The sequence below is a fragment of the Chelonoidis abingdonii genome, chromosome 3 (genome assembly GCF_003597395.2).
Source record: "Chelonoidis abingdonii isolate Lonesome George chromosome 3, CheloAbing_2.0, whole genome shotgun sequence".
NCBI lineage: Eukaryota > Metazoa > Chordata > Testudines > Testudinidae > Chelonoidis > Chelonoidis abingdonii.
The window spans coordinates 110,217,440-110,233,816 of NC_133771.1; the positions used below are offsets into that span (position 1 = coordinate 110,217,440).

The 16,377-nt window shown below is 43.8% G+C and overlaps 1 protein-coding gene and 1 long non-coding RNA gene across 3 annotated transcripts in view; one reads left to right on the forward strand and one right to left on the reverse strand.

The window, feature by feature from the left end:
* The window catches only part of LOC116818696 (uncharacterized), an 11,384-nt gene extending 6,122 nt beyond the window's left edge, over window positions 1-5,262 (reverse strand). The window contains exons 1-2 of the long non-coding RNA XR_012655550.1: window positions 4,931-5,262; window positions 2,917-3,082 (exon numbers count right to left, since the gene is read on the reverse strand). This is a non-coding gene — a long non-coding RNA (uncharacterized LOC116818696). The remainder of the gene's footprint in view (window positions 1-2,916; window positions 3,083-4,930) is intronic.
* Window positions 5,263-5,419: 157 nt separating this feature from the next.
* On the forward strand, window positions 5,420-16,284 carry CCDC28A (coiled-coil domain containing 28A). Of its 2 annotated transcripts, none has more exons than XM_032769816.2 (6): window positions 5,420-5,573; window positions 8,414-8,790; window positions 10,238-10,401; window positions 12,417-12,571; window positions 13,296-13,318; window positions 15,797-16,284. In XM_032769816.2, the coding sequence occupies exons 2-6, from the start codon at window positions 8,633-8,635 to the stop codon at window positions 15,849-15,851; spliced, it is 555 nt and encodes a 184-aa protein (XP_032625707.1). In that variant the 5' UTR covers window positions 5,420-5,573; window positions 8,414-8,632; the 3' UTR covers window positions 15,852-16,284. The 2 variants fall into 2 exon arrangements, with proteins under 2 accessions (XP_032625707.1, XP_032625698.1); XM_032769807.2 differs by having other exon boundaries at window positions 8,594-8,790.
* Window positions 16,285-16,377: the final 93 nt, after the last annotated feature.

Genomic DNA, 16,377 nt, shown 5'->3' on the forward strand with positions numbered 1-16,377 from the left:
TCCTTTCCCTGTTTCTTGTTAAATCACTCGGTGGTGGTGGCAGCATACCAGGTTTTAACCTAAGATGGTAGAAATAAGCTTAGGTGGCTTTCATGCAGGTCCCCACATTTGTACCCAAGAGTTCAGAGTGGGGAAGGAACCCTGACATACTGGCAGAGCGGTGGGATCATTTTTGAACCAAAAGCACAGCAGGATTTTAAAAGGACAAATTTTTCTTGTTAGTTTTTCTCTGCCTGAAGGCAGAGGGGTCAAGTTACAATAGCAAAGGAATTCACAAGCTGGGTGGTTGTTTTTTTTCTCTCTTTCTAACTCTTGGGTATAGCTAGGTTAAACCCTGAAAGGCTGAACACTGAATGCTGTGAAAGTCTCTGTTAACTAAGCACCCCCTGAGCTGAGCGCATCCCAGTTTCAGTGAATGGCACAGGGGGTGTGGCCCAGTACAAGAAAGCAGGAAAATGAGTACCAGTGACGCTGCTAATACACTAGAGCTGGCCAGACTGGAAGCACAAGAGAAAGAAAAGAAGCATAAGAGACTGATCAAATTAAAACAACTCAAGAAGGAAGCTGATGAAAGAGAAGAGAAAGCCAAAGAGGCTGCCCACAAGAGAGCTATGGAGGAGAAAGAAAAAGAGGGGAAACATGAACTGGAGTTAGAGAGGGCAAGGTTATGCAGGATATACCAGACAACCCTAGCAATCCGTCTCCAGGTACCACTTCCCATCCCAGAAAATTCCCCACCTACAAGGCAGGTGATGATACCAAGGCCTTCTTAGAAAATTTCAAAAGGGCCTGCCTTGGGAACAGCATCTCTACAGATCAGTACATGGTAGAGCTGAGGCCGCAGGTCAGTGGACCCTTAGCAGAGATGGTGGCTGAAATGCCTAAGGAAAATATGAACAGTTATGAACTTTTTTTTAAAAAAAGGCAAGGATCAGAATGGGGTTAACACCCGAGCATGCCCGTTGGCAGTTCAGAACCCTAAGGTGAAAACCAGACGTGTCATTTTCCCGACACACCTACCGCTTTGGAAGAAATTGAGATGGATGGATATCAGGAGCAAGTGTTAACTCTCTGGAAGATTTGTCTTTCCTAATGCAATGGAGCATTTCTTAGAAGGTGTTCCTGAGGAAATAGAAGGTATATCCTAGATGGGAAGCCCAAAACTATAATTGAGGCAGGGGAGATTGGAACCAAATGGGTGGAGGTGGCAGAAAAGGAAAAAAAAAAACTAGTAGCAGTTAGAGTGAATATCAGAAGGAGCAACCCGAAACAAAGCCCTATTACCGGGGGCAACTCAAGGCCCCACCTATATCCCAAGGAAAACTCCAGACACCTTATTCCACCACACCAGTCTCCAGCAACTAACCTCACCCCAGCGACCAGTCAGCTGGGCAATGTTTTAAATGTAAAGAGCTGTAAATGTAATGAGCTGGACCATGTAAAGGCCAACTGCCCCAAGCACCCCAACAGACACCAGAGTCGCACCCAAGGTCCTCAGGCCCAGATGCCTCCCAGATACCCTCAGAGCAAAGGGAAACTGAGTGTGGGCGGGAAGAAGGTTACAGCGTGGAGGGGCACTGGAGCACAGGTGTCAGCTATCCACCAATCCTTAGTGGACCCCAAATTTGTCAACCCAGAGGCCCAAGTGATGATTCAACCATTCACGTCAAAATCTTTAGACTTGCTTACATCTGAGTTGCCTGTCCAGTACAAGAGCTGGTCAGGAAAGTGGACTTTTGCAGTCTATGATGATTATCCCATTCCCATGCTGCTGGGGGAAGATTTGGCCAACCATGTGAAGCTAGCCAAGAGGGTGGGAATGGTCACCCGCAGCCAGGCTAAGCAAGCTTTCACACCTATCCCTGTTCCTGAGCCTTTGGCCTGCGGGAAGCTCATGGGGTGAACCACTTGGTTGCCACCCCTTACCACCATCAAACAAATGGCCTGGTGGAGAGGTTTAATGGAACTTTGGGGGCCCATGATATGTAAATTCATAAATGAGCATTCTAATGATTGGGACCTAGTGTTGCAGCAGTTGCTCTTTGCCTTAGGAGTATGGAATGGCTTCCATATAAGGAGAGATTAATAAGACCAGGTCTTTTCAGGTTAGAAAAGAGATGACTGGGGGGGGGGATATTTGATGGGGACCACATGCTGCAAGAAATCTTTCCCGAACCTCCTCTTCTGGCCTTCAAAACACCCCCCCCCCCAATCTCATCAGCCGAAACAGCTATTTACAGAGCATGACACCCTAACTGAAAGCGGCACCAGATGCAGCTATAACAGATGCAAAACTTGCAGACATATCTCCACTGCTATGATGATCAATACCCCTCACAACACACCTTTCAAGATCCAGGAGTCCTACCCATGCCTATCACAACATGTGGTGTACTCATCCAGTACATCAAATGCCCCAACAACTATGTGGGTGAAACCAGAGAATCACTATGCTGTCAAACGAACTCAGACAGAAAAGTGATAAGACAAAAATTACCCTATCACCTGCTGGCAAATAGCTCTGTGAAGCTCGAAAGCTTGTCTCTTCCACCAACAGAAGTTAATCAAATAAATATTATCTCACACCTCATATCTCGCTCAGATCTAGGGACCAACATGACTACAGTAACGTTGCAGACAGAAGCCAATAGCAGTTAAAGATGCAGCACCTGGCATGATACAGCCTGAAGGCACTGTTTAGGAGCCAGAAGAGAGTGAACAAGTTAATTAAGAAGTCCCAGTTCCTCCAACACTCATTACTTTCATACAGTGGTGTAGGTGTACAGTGGGTTTTACAACAAATGTAGTTAAATCTAAAAGCACAAATCCTGCCGTGAAAGTCTTAAAATCTAACAACACAAGAAAGAATAAAACAAACAGGATAGAAACATTAAACTCAACATAGAAGTTTTATACCTTGTAAGATTTTGTGGAACAGCTGGATTTCTGAAGATTTTGTGAGAAGCAGGGAGCATGGAAACAGTAACTAACTGCCGGGCAGGTGGGAGAGTACTGGAGGTGGTGCATGAAATTATGAGTAAATGAAGGAGTGACAAAGCATTAATGATACTGATTCCCATACCTGGAAAATAATGTAAATACCATGTAAAATACTAACTCCTGAAGCAGCACATAAAATCATCAGATTTTGTAACTATAATAATGGCCATTTTACCCCCAGATAGCAAAATATAAAGTCTCAACACCTGCAGGGAAGTATTCCTATTTTATAGATGGAATAGACTCAGAGAGGTTAAAGCTCTGATCATACAAACACGCACATGCTTAACTTCAAGTAAGTGAACAGTTCTGACTTCAAGGGGACTCTTCACATGCTTAAATGTAGGCATATACATAAGCGTTTGTGGAATTGTGCACTTACTCATTTGCCCAAGGTCACAGGAACAAGTCAGTGATGAACGCAAGAGTCCTGACATCCAGATCTCTAACATGTCTCCTATAACATATGAAACTGTGATGTATCACATATGGAAAAAAAAAGACAAAATCAGTCAGGAATGGACCTGCTAGATCTAATGTTTTTTGGCCCTCTTCACAGAACTGTTCTGAAGCCTGATCCATTGCTTTATCTGGTGATGTGTCTGGACAGATTTCATTTTGAATCAGACTAATTTATGTGCAACAAAGAAATAGGTACAGCATTACAATATTTAAAAATAAGTTTTCCTGACTTCAATCATGATTTAGATTATCCAAAACCAGATTCCCAAGACTTTATAAAAAAATGTAATTTCAGGCATTTTAGTGCTCACATTTCTGAGCGTACTCATTGCATCCCATTTTAAGATTCAAACATGCTAGGATCTCTCTCATGGCTATCTTGGAATTGTTCAGGTTGTTTCCTGAAGTTAGAGAGAAAATTTATTTGCAGATACAACAGGTGAATATATTCTTGGAACCATGACTTTCTAGGTTATAACCTGAAGCTGTCATTACCAAAGTACAGAACTGTTACATGCCATAATACTTCTGGAAATCATTTTGGGGCTTAATTAATGTATAAATTACGCTAGAGAGCAGTACCAACAAGCACTCATTGGCCTCTCTCTTCTTCTTCTTAGCACCTACTCAATGCAAAAAAACAAAACAAAACACTATAGAAATGCTGGAAACAGTTAGTGTAGTAGCACTAGAAAAGTAATTATTCCTAAAACAAACACTTTGTTTAAAAAGTTAATTATTGCTTTGCAGATAGGAAAATAAATAGACTTGGGGGATTTGCTTTTATTGGTAAATCTCAATACATATCATTTTCACCATACACACAAATGAAACAGACTATTTCCATTGCTGATTCATAAATGTTGGTTATCTAAGTAAGAAAAAAAACAAATTGAGAAGTTATTAAGAGTTTGATTTAATGATATTTACTTTGTATATTGTCAATGTCATGTCAAAATATATGTTTTAATGGTTATAAAGTTTTAATTTTTTGAATCTCAATAAGTCCTGTCATTAAACAATGATTGTGTGGAACCACCCCATTACAAAGGCACTGGAACAATTTGTACAGTGGTGGTACTGAGAGCCATTTACTCAAACTATTAACCCTGTACATGATAGAAACGACTTCAAGACATGGGGTGTAGCAGCACCCCTAGTTCCAAGCACCTATGCACCATAATTTCCTGCAACTGTGAAAATGGATAAAATTTTTTAGAAAAATGCTTAAAAATAATCACTTATTTGTCACAATTATAAAAAAATCAAATGCTGCCAGGCCTACAAGCCGCGTACAGAGCTATTAAAAGATCCAGCGTGTGACTCGGAGCTGCCACCTGCAGAAGGGAGGAAGGAATTGACAAGCGTCTGCCCTTATCTTGCTCCTGCACAGAGATCCGGGTGCAGGAATCCCGCCACCCAGGCTCAGGGCCGGCAAGGACTAGACCCCACAGGGCCTGTGAATGACATGCCGCGCAACTACTGCGGACCCAGTTCAGACCCGCCGGCTGCACGCCTCGGAGCAGAGGTGACGCCTGGCCTAGGCAGGGCTGCGCACGAGCGTGTAAGGGGCGAGTCCCTGGCGGGTAGGCCGGCTTCCTCTAGACGCCTCTCAGCGCTTTGCGCACAGCGCGTGAAGGTGCAGCTGCTGCCACGAGCCCACGTTCCTTTTACCGCGTGCCATTGCGCGGAGCCTGAGCGCGCGGGACTTGCGCCCCGGGACAGAGCTGAACCCCTCCCCGTAACCCTGGCGACAAGGCTGCATTTCTCCAAAGGACACGCACCACAGGGTTGAGAGGGGCAAGGCCTTTTTAAGTAGGACGGGGCGGGGCACACTCCTGGCCCCACCCCCACAGAGAGGCCGTTTCGCTTTTTCCTCCCTTCCGGTTCTTGCCGCAGGGAATTCTGGGAGTTGTAGTTTATTCGCTCTTCCGGCACAAACTTGGCTGCAGAGCAGCGCGCCGGAGGTGGTGGGGGAGGCTTGCACTCCCGCTCCCGCAATGCACAGCGCGCCCACCCATGGTCGTATGAGGAGGCGTTTCTTTCTCACGTGACGAGTGCGTCACTTCCGTAAACACTCTAGGAGACCGGGGAAACGGGAAGCTGCCCAGGTAGGGCCTGGGCGCACCGCGGGGGCAGGGGACGTGGTCCGGGCCCCTCAGTGGGAGTGGCGGGGGCTGGACCCGGAACCCTGCGCCGGGCAGGCGGTGCCGCGGAACAGGAGCAGCCCCTGGGGTCGGTGCCGTGTAGCCATGTAACGCACAACACGCCCCGCCCCGGTGCAGCTCTCGGGGCTGGTGCGGGCTGAGTGGGGGGCGCTGAGCGCCACTGAACCAACCTGTAAACCCCTCTGTGATGGAAACACCCCAAGGGGGCAGTAGCATCCGTAGTCCCATCACCTATGAGCAGGGTGGCCACGTGTCTGGTTTTCGACTGGAACACTTGGTTGAAAAGGGACCCTGGCGGCTCCGGCGAGCACCACCGACTGGGCCGTTATAAGTCCAGTCAGTGGTCCTGTGGAGCTAAGGCGGACTAGTCTCTACTTGTCCTGGCTGTGCGCCTGCGCCCCGTAAGCAGCCGGCAGGTCCAACTCCGGGGGAAGGGGGAGACACAGGGCTCTGCACTTCCATTGGCCAAGAGCCTGTGGGTGAGAACAGCATGTGGAGCTGAGACACCTGTCGCACCTGTACCTAAGAGCTGGACCTACTGCTGGCAGTTTCCAGGATGCGCACAGTGTGGTCTGCAGAGCCAAGACAGGCAGGAAGCCTGCCTAGGCCCCCGCGCTGTGCTGCTGGCTGGGTGCTGCCGGTCCAAGCCGAGCCCTAGCCTTGAGTCCCCCCCAAACCCAGAGCATCCTTCTGTACCCCAAGCCCCTCCTCCTCAGCCCCACCCCAGAGCCTGCACCCCCAGATGGAGCCTGCTCCCCCCCGAACCCTAGTCCTCTGCCCCAGCCCAAAGCCCGCTCCCACACCCTGAACCCCTCATCCCTGACCCTATCCCGGAGCCCTCATTTGCACCCCACGCCCTGCCTTAAATTTATAGTCCCGTCCCATGCTCCAAATTCCTCAGCCCTGCCCCCCAGCCAGAGCCCCAGGTTAGAGACCCCTCCTGCATCCCAACCCCCTATCCCAGCCTAGAGCCCTGTCCTGCACCCTTAACCTCAGCCTGGAGCCCCCTCCCACACCCTTAACCCAGGCGTAACCCCAGAGGCCACACTCCCACATGGAGCCCTCACCCCCTCCCACACCCCAACCTCCTGCCCTAGCCTAGTGAAAGTGAGTGAGAGTTGGCGAGAGCGAGCCACAAAGGGAAGGGGAATGTAGTGAGCGGGGGGCAGAGTCTTGCAGAAGGGGCAAGGCAGGGCGCATGGCCTTGGGGAAGAGGCAGGGGTAGGGTGTTCAGTTTTGTGGGATTCAAAAGTTGGCAACCCTACCTATGAATCTGACTTGTGGCTTTTGAGTTTGGGGTTGGGTAAATGGCATCACACCAGACATAGCACAAGACGAGTCTCAACCAACATCCATGGGCAGTATCAGGATGTACAACTCACCCTGTGAACGCAATCACGCCAGAACCGTCGGTGCCAGGGTTTCTCAAACAAGGGTCGCTGCTTGTGTAGGGAAAGTCCCTGGCGGGCCGGGCCGGTGTGTTTACCTGCCCCGTCCTCAGGTCTGGCTGATCGCGGCTCACACTGGCCATGGTTCGCTGCTTCAGGCCAATGGGGGCTGCAGGAAGCGGTGCGGGCCAAGGGACTTACTGGCCGCCACTTCTAGCAGTGCCCATTGGCTCGGAGCAGCGATCTGCAGCCAGTGGGAGCTGTGATCGGCTGGACCTGTGGACGGGGCAGGTAAACACACCAGCCTGGCCCGCCAGGGGCTTTCCCTAAACAAGTGGTGACCTCTGTTTGAGAAACCCTGGTCTATGCCCTGCAGAACTGCTGGCCCTGCTCTCATGCCTTTTGAAATCAATGTTTCTGTGATGGTTGGGCACGTAGTATGAACTCACGGGGACACCCCTATGCAATCAGGCTGTTAAGATTTTTCTTGTGTCCAAAGTTTCTGCTTCATCTCCAATTCCTTTAATTTTTATTAATCAATTTACTGTAATTATAAATAGTGAAAGAAAACAGCAGGCTTGGGTCAGTGCATTATGGTGTGTCACCCCTGAAGATAGGCTGGTCCCTTCTAAATAAAGGCTGGCCATGAGAAGGAAAGAATGAATAACAGAAACGCCAAGTTTTGCTGTAAAATGAAGGAGGAGTAGAGAAGTTTGAAGTGGCAAAGGGGACTGGCTTTTTCCTCTTTTGTTTTTCTCCATTGACAATAGGGCAGCTATAGATGGACTATGAAGTAATGCCATTTGTTATACTGGTTTTTATTTTACTGCTACATTTAATATCAGCTTGCTTTTATATAATGCTCATGGTGCTACTTCTGTGCAGAAAGTAGAACTGGAAAGCATCTGGAGTGTGGCAGTTGAACAGGCTTATTACTTTTTTCAGTTTTCTTACCCTGTTCCCATGTGCTTTCAGTGTGAGCTTTTTTTAACTGCTGAAGGGCTACTTTGAGGAAATGACAGAATTAACTAATAAAGATTGAAGAGCAGCTGTAGGGCACTGGCTCCACCTAGTCATTAATTTCCAGGAAATGCCATATACCAAGCTCATTATTGGTGTTACAAAGTACATAGTGATGTGGTTTTTAAATATTTGGGTACATATAGGTTATTTCTAGAATATTAATGCACTGTACAATACTACAATTTGCTTCAGTCATCTCTGATTATTCTGCTTAGACTATAATTGAGTAAGAGTGGCTGAAAGGGTGATTTCTAGTAGACACCAGTCATGTAACAGAAAATAAATGTAGTAGAATAGTTTAGTTACTAGTGGGGCTCCAGCTGACTTGGAAGTTCTAGACTTGTGATCTTGATTTTTCTGCTGCTCTTACAGGCTTTGCCAGTGTATCTTGAAAATCAAGATTTACTCTTTTGGATAAAGAGTACCTGCAGTTGCTGCTGATCTGTGACTAGACTCTTATACAATACGCCTGAGCATCACTACAGCTCTTTATAATAAATAACTCATTTGCCCCTTTCAATGGATATTTAACTATATTATTCCTTCCATAAGATAAGAAATTAGTCTGAGCGCAATAGTGAACCAGTGGAAATGGAAGAAAGGAAAATCAAGAGGAGGAGCCCCAAATCATCCAGTAGTCACCCAACTCAGGTTGCTAATGCCAAGAAAAATTCTGTGCCGGTCAGTAGAAGTACAGCATTTTCAAATCCTGCACCACAAGCAAATTCACAAAGACCAAAGTTAAAAAGGTAAGTTCCTAATATTCTACAAATCATTGAGGGTGGGAAAAGGAGAGAGAGTTGGGATTATTGGCCTAAAAGTACACCGCTACCTCGATATAATGCCACCTGATATAACACGAATTTGGATATAATGCAGTAAAGCCATGCTCCGCGGGCAGGGGAGCTGCACACTCCGGTGGATCAAAGCAAGTTCAATATAACACGGTTTCACCTATAACATGGTAAGATTCTTTGGCTCCCAAGGGCAGCGTTATATCGAGGTAGAGATGTATTAGCTGGAGATTAAACACTGAACTAATGCATGTAGGCAGAGGTGGGTAGAGAACAGGGTTGAGAACAAAATTCTTAAGCAATCTTTGCAGTAATTAACTTTATAAGTGCTTCACTGAGATCTAGTGTGGAGGTGCCAATATCAGCAGAATGGCAGAGCTTGCTGAATCTGCCACTCAGAAGTGCAGTAGATATGCTTTCTCCATTACATTTCAGGAAAAATGTTTTCCCTAGAAATATTATATTATCCAAAATGCAAGATGTACCACTCTAGACATCTATAGTACCTGCAGCTGATGTGAGAATGGACTATAATTTATCATTGTGTGCAACTCAGTAATGTTTTAAAATACACAGCAGGATTATTCCTCATTTGGCAAGATATGGGGGAAATATAATCACTTTGATATTTTTGTTGTTGTTAAATTTGACCTAAACTTATTTATATATATCAACCATTTCTGTGGATGGCCAAGCTATTAGCCTGACTTGACAGGGGGTGGTCATATGGAAACTTATTGCAGTTTCTAAACGGTAGTAGTAGTTGCAGGTTATATTCAGCCAACAAAACCGTATTTACATCAGGGTAAGCTACTCATGGAATAGTTGACTAAAAAGATTGAATTCATTTGAGTTTTCTCCACACTTGTATGAGCGTGCTTGGCTAACTTTCATGCAGTTTTATGGAAGAAAAATAAAACTAGTGACAAGTTATAAATCTTAGCTAATGTGAATGTATACATTAGAAATATCTGTTCAGTGAATGTGATTGCCTTGTTATTTACTTCCCCACCCAGGGGCCTAGTTTGATGTCAAGTAGAGTTCCAGGAGTCTGCTTCCTATCAAAGTACTGGGGAATCAAAAGGGTTTTCTTAATACTTTTAAAAGGAAAATGTGTGGATTATCCTGTGCTTTCTAATGGTAATAAGAAAGCGGATTCTTGGAGTCCTGCTTTGTATTATCAGATTGTCAAGATAGTGGCTTCACAATATGATCACTTTATATTTAGGTAAAATTTGTGATCCACGCTTTGTAATTTGATGGTACAGTTAAGTATGTACATTCACTACAGTTGTCTTTTTAAGGCCCATTTCTAGGATAGTCCTTCATTGCACTTCTTCAGCAGGAGCAAGAAGAGGAAGGTAGTCTTGTCTGTAAAATTAGATGTCTTTCATTTCCTCAGAGGAATAAAAGAAAAAGCCAAACCTCCAGGAGGGGAAGGAAAAGGGGCACAGGCAGCTCCAATACAGCACTCTTTTCTCACAGATGTATCAGACGTTCAAGAGATGGAGAGGGGACTTCTGAGCCTTTTAAATGATTTCCACTCTGGCAAACTTCAAGCATTCGGTAAATATGAGGGGTTTCTTTACCCAGCTGTTGCTTTTATATAAGATAGCAGGTTTTTTGCAAACAGATGTGCTGGTTACAGAGAGATTGTCAGTCTGTATTAGACAAGAGGTTAGTCTATACTTGGTCATGATTATTTTATTGGCCATTTGAGATAGCAACCCGTTGAATCATAGGATTATCTTTGGGTCTATGTTGTGGAAAAAAGTCCCTTTCATAGTGTTTGTGTGCTAAGAGATTGTGTTCCCATTATTATGGGACACACATCAGTTTCTTGGCTTCTAGATTTAAAATATCAAGTTTAAAAATACTTTGCATATGTTAAATATTTCTTGGTTACATTTCTGCTAATAAGATGCCTTTATGAAATGAAATGATAAATTCCAAAGTAGGAAACCAATTCAAACTGTATACCTGCTAATATTTAATAAAAATTAAGAAGTTTAAAATTTTGTCTTATGCTGGAGGACTGAATTCTGTTTTTGCCAAATTTACATCTTGCCAGAAATAGTTTCTATGTAGAACCTCACCTGTAACTGTTGTTTAAAATGTGATTGTAGACAAGCGCTTCATTGCTCACAGTACAAATTTGCTGGAGACCACTCTTTCACACACCAGTGCCTTTTTATTTCCCAGTATTTTCCCAGCACCACGTATATACAGTTCAATACCTGTCAAGTAGCCCCTTAGGGAACAGCTTGCTCTTACAGCAGCTGGGAGCAACAGGACCTCACTTTCCTGTTCCTCCGCTCCTACTTCCTTCCTGCTAGCTTTTTAGGCCTTCCTCTCAGGCTCCTTTAATGAGCCACACCCTGCCAGCTCCAGCCAGTTCCCCTTGATGGGAGCTATGCTAGCAGGTTCTGAGCTAACACAGGCTGGTTCAGTGCCTCTTAAGCCAGCACCCTGTTACAGTGATGCTATATTACTTGGTCAAGAGGTGATAGGAGAAGGGGTTGGTATTGGGTAGCTTCTAAAATCCTAGCGTAGGTTAGGCCTACTTCTTCTTTTTGGGTGAATTTTTGTACTATAAATTGATTACCACTGCAAATTCTTGCCTGTAGTCAGAATGCTGCTGCTTCATGAACTATTGATTGAGGGTCCATGAAGATGATTCTTACCTTTAGAACCTAGGCATATCATGTGACATTTCCACTCAATTCTGCAATGGAGTTTTTCCAGAACCTGTGCCTCACACATGGCATCAAAGTGCTCAGTGCTTTTGTTTAGGACCTAAGCCCATGGCTCTCATGAAGTGTGGTCATTAACTTTAATATGAGCAGGATTGGGTCAAATGCAATTAAAGATATTTGCTTTCATACATGCAGCCCATCTTACTCTGCTCTTTGACCTTGAAGTGGAATCATAATATTGTATACAACAGGTGTAAGTTTCTAGGTCTCTGCAAGGGCTTACGGGGCCCTTCTGCTTAGTTGTTCCTGCTGCCAGGTGCTTCAACCCTGCAGAGAAGTGTGGAGGTACTTTTGTAAAGTACAGGCATTAGTTTGGGGTATCCAATTAGCTATAATCTGGTTAAATAGGAGAGGGTTGAGCATGTCTGAGAGACAGAGGTTATGAGGTGCTAGAGGAGAAACCCCAGGAATAGCCAAGTTTAGTCTGATGACACTTTAAGTGAAAAATAAAGCCAGGTCTAGAGATGGGGCAGAGGTGGACTATATCCAGCATACAGATCTTCCATTCAGAACAGGGTGAGAACACTGCACCTGTTAAAATCTTAATTTCTTGCCATTGAAATAATTGATATCACAAATTCAGCATGACCCAAGTACAGGATCAAATGCAAAGATAGAAGCTCTTATTTAAAAAGTTACAGTAATAAACATGGAAAAATAAAACTGAGTCCTGTGAAAGGTAAATGGATTTGTTTCTGATATTTGACTACTTTTTCCCCCTCTACTACAAAAATCCATCTAAGATATACATGCAGGAGCTTAGACTTTGCTCCTTACCCCATTGTCAGACTTTTACATAACAGCTTTACAAACTGCTTTGTTCAGGACATGAGTGTTCCATAGAACAGATGGAACATGTGCGGGGGATGCAGGAGAAGCTAGCTCGCTTGAATTTGGAACTCTATGGGGAGCTGGAAGAACTTCCTGAAGATAAAAGAAAACTTGCAAGTGACTCCAATTTGGATAGGCTGCTATCAGATGTAAGTATAGTCAAGACAGGACCATCTTCCACTGAAGTTGCTTCACAGAACTAGATCTGGTTCAAGAACAGGATCCAGCAGTGGTATTATTTCTATACAACTTGAAGACCTTAGTTGTCTCAGGAATTTAGGTTTAAATGTGTTGAGAAAAAACATGACTCTAATGACCCAGGATATTTCCCATAGCTGCCCAGGATTCTATTTCCTCAGCATTAATTTTGAGGAAATACAAGTGCCTTGTCCATCCCTCTTATTCAGACTACTCCTTGTGGTGCCTCTACCAGTTTGTGCAGTTTAGAGGAGCCTTTAAGGTCCTGCAAACTGTTTCAGAGCTTAGGCTGATGTAGAACCAGCCTGAGCATCAGGGAGCTGAACCATCTTCCCTGTGTTCTTTCTGTACTTTGCCACACCTAGCAGAGACTAGACAGAGAGAATTATCTGGACCTATGTATTCTAAATGCATCAATCCTTTTTTTTTCCCCTCTGGTGCCTTCTTTGATAAACAGGAAAACTGTTAAATATCCAAAAAGTCCAATTTCTCAAAATTTCTTAGTGTAGAGCTACACTTCCTTTTAAACTTACAGTACTATCATGAAAGGTTTAATTTTTTTGCAACAGACCCTAAATTTGTGTTAGTACCATTTATAATTGTATTATTGACATGTTTACTTGATTAATTATAACTACAGTGTTTTTTCTCATACTTTGTTCATTTATATTGCAGCTGGAAGAACTGAATTCTTCTATGTATCCTTTTTATTAAATGTCAATTTTAGTGAACATTTTTGGAATAAAAAGTTGATCAGAACCAAAATTATACTATTACATTTCCAGAAAATACATTTCACAGGTGTTCTGTAGCTCAGGAGAGTTCAATGGATTTTAACTGTGCTCCTTTTTGAAGCTCAGGGCTGTAGTATGTCATGTTTTCAGATCCCTCTAGCTTACAGATGGCTTTCCTGTAACGTTGCTGTAGATATAAACAAAGCTTTGTGAATAGGCTATTTCTTTAAAGATTTCTTCATTAACTGTTTCTGTTTACACTTTGAAAGAAAAAGGTACATCAGACACAGATATCTAAAATTGTCATAGCTGAAGTATAAAATTTTAGACTGGACATGTTGAGAAAAAAGACTGTTTAGCCAGTTGAGTGCAGACCTTGATATAAACTACCCACTTTGGCTAGGCACTCTGGAGCAACCATGCATAATAATATGCCTCCTAAAGTGTTCAGGAGTGGAGTTCTGTCCTGCTGATACTAGGGCAAAAAAATTCTAATATTCTTCAGTTTTCCACAACACTTTTTAGGGTTCCTGTCAAAGGAGGAAACTTGCACACAAGCTTAGAACATAGATCATTGAAATATGCAGCATTACCATTAAATGCCTAAGTATTAACAGCTGCAACTAACCAGCTAAATAATTTACATTTAGATTAATGTATATGTTACCTTAAATTGTCATTTCCATTCTTGTAAGCCTCCTAACCATTGCAGAAGAATGGTCCAGTGGTTAGGGCATCAGCCTGGGACTTGAGACGCACAGTTTAATACTCTAAAACCTACTTCCTGTGTGAAAGTCACTTAATCTCTCTGTGCCTCACTTTTCTGTCTGTAAAATGGGGATGATAGTCTTCCCCTACCTCGCAGGGGTGCTGTGATCATAAATGTATCCACAAGTATAAGGTGCTCAGATACAACAGTAACAAGGACCATATAAAAGTCAGAGGTGGGCAAACTACGGCCTGTGGGCTACATCCGGCCCGCAGGACCCTCCTGCCCAGCCCCTGAGCTCCTGTCCCAGGAGGCTATCCCCAAGCCCCATGCTGTACCCCAGCCCCCAGGTGGCCAGGCGGTGCAGTTGCAGAGCTGCGGCCTGACCCAGTGCTCTGGGCGGCGCAGCTGTAATGCCGCCAGCCACCGGTGCTCTGTGCTGCACGGTAAGGGGGAAGGGAGGTTGGATAGAGGGCAGAGGAGTTTGGGTGGCATGGTCGGGGGCGGGAGGTGGATAGGGTTCGTGGCCGTCAGAGGGTGGGGAACAGGGGGGTTGGATGGGGCAGGGGTCCCAGGGGCAGTCAGGAATAAGAGGGGGGTTGGATGGGGCAGCAGGGGTTAGTCGGGTGGAGAGTCTGGGGGTGGTCAGGGGACAGGGGGTGATGGATGGGGCAGGAGTACCAGGGGGGCCTTCAGGGGGAGAAGCGGGGGGTGGGGGAGGTTCGAATAGGAGGTGGGGACCAGGCCATGCCTGGCTGTTTGGGGAGACATAGCCTCCCCTAACTGGCCCTCCATACAATTTTGGAAACCCAATGTGGCCCTCAGGCCAAAAAGTTTGCCCACCCCTGATATAAGTAGGTGAGAGAGAGAACTTTCCAAAATGTTTCACCAAGCCAGAGGCCAAGTATGAAATATTTCAGTCCCAAAGGTGTATGTTTTGGAATTTGAGTAGGATTTATTGGAAACTGTTGTGCAACCTTACTGGTATTAAGTGAAATCAGCCCCTGCTATAAAACTCATTTACCATGTTACAGCATTTACAGAAATTCATGGCATAACTGTTCCTGCCCTTGTCAGAAAAAGTGATTCTAAAATGTCTGTGCTTCGTTGGGCTCTAATTATATAAGCAACTGATCTGAGTTAGCATCTTTTAATATAAGGATAGTATTTTAATGAGGATTTCAAATGTCCTCAAATTAGTAGTGAATGGTCTGTATTCTAACAGACTTATTTAATACATTTATGTAAATGCACAGGACCAGGGCTGTGCCCTTCTAGGTACCTGCACGCCTCCATTCTTTCTATCTTCCCATTTAAGATTTGTTAATAGTCTCTAAATTTAAACTTATTTTTAGGCAAGGAAAATATTAAATATGTATTTCATTTTTACTATTTGCATTTTATTGAAAAACTTTGGTTCAGGCTATTTTGTAATTGCAATAAAACAGAAGAGAATTAATTTATTTTTAAATTGGTGACAATGTGCTTAGCACTAAGATGACTTGTGATACTGTTTTTTCCCTCTGGCATGTAAACTTTGACCTTGTGTATAATTGCATCCAATGTGTATTGATATTCCAGCATGTCAGGCCATGTGTAATATTTTGTTTATGTCATCATCTCAAATTGATCATACTTTACAAACATTAAATACCAGTATAATACAGATATTCATGAGGTAAATTCTCTTGTGTTATCATATGAAAACTTAATTTCTTAACTCTTTCTTCCAGACAAAAACTTCATTTAGCAGATGCACAAGATATCCCAAATACCTCCACCAGCTAAAAGTGTAGATTTTTTTGATTTAGAGATCTCTCCAGAAGTCATGTCTTTTTAGTTTTCCAATGGAATCTAGATTCTTACTCATTTTCCACAACAAAGAATTAAGGTCCAAATGCAAGTGATTATTTTCACACATTCCTGTGAGCAGATTTGAGCACTGCGAAATATCAGGGTTGGAATCTATTTGATCTAACTGCAATGGTGTGCTGCTATGCTTGTTTTAATGCCTTATTTAATATAAAGTGTTTGGGGAAAACTTGAAAGTACATTCTCAGTGTTGGATTTATATATGTACATATAATATGTTCACTAACATTACTCCAATTTTGACAACGCTAGCAGTGAAGTTTTTTGTAGCTGCCTTCCTGTCTAGTATGTAGACAATCTGCACACTCTTTAGTGTGTTTTGTTTACCATTAAATTATGCCATACACTATGTTAAAGTGTAGCATCTGTTTAATTATGCTCAGAGAAAGAGCTCTTGTATGGTCTGAATTTTTACAAAGTCAATTTTTTCCCTTGCTCTGTC

What these genes read in the sequence shown, in the direction of transcription:
- CCDC28A (XM_032769816.2), top strand. Translation starts at nt 8,633, where the DNA reads ATGGAAGAAAGGAAAATCAAGAGGAGGAGCCCCAAATCATCCAGTAGT. An exon ending in TGGATAGGCTGCTATCAGAT is followed by an intron (nt 12,572 to 13,295) that starts GTAAGTATAGTC and finishes TTTATATTGCAG; the next exon opens with CTGGAAGAACTGAATTCTTC. An exon ending in GAAGAACTGAATTCTTCTAT is followed by an intron (nt 13,319 to 15,796) that starts GTATCCTTTTTA and finishes TCTTTCTTCCAG; the next exon opens with ACAAAAACTTCATTTAGCAG.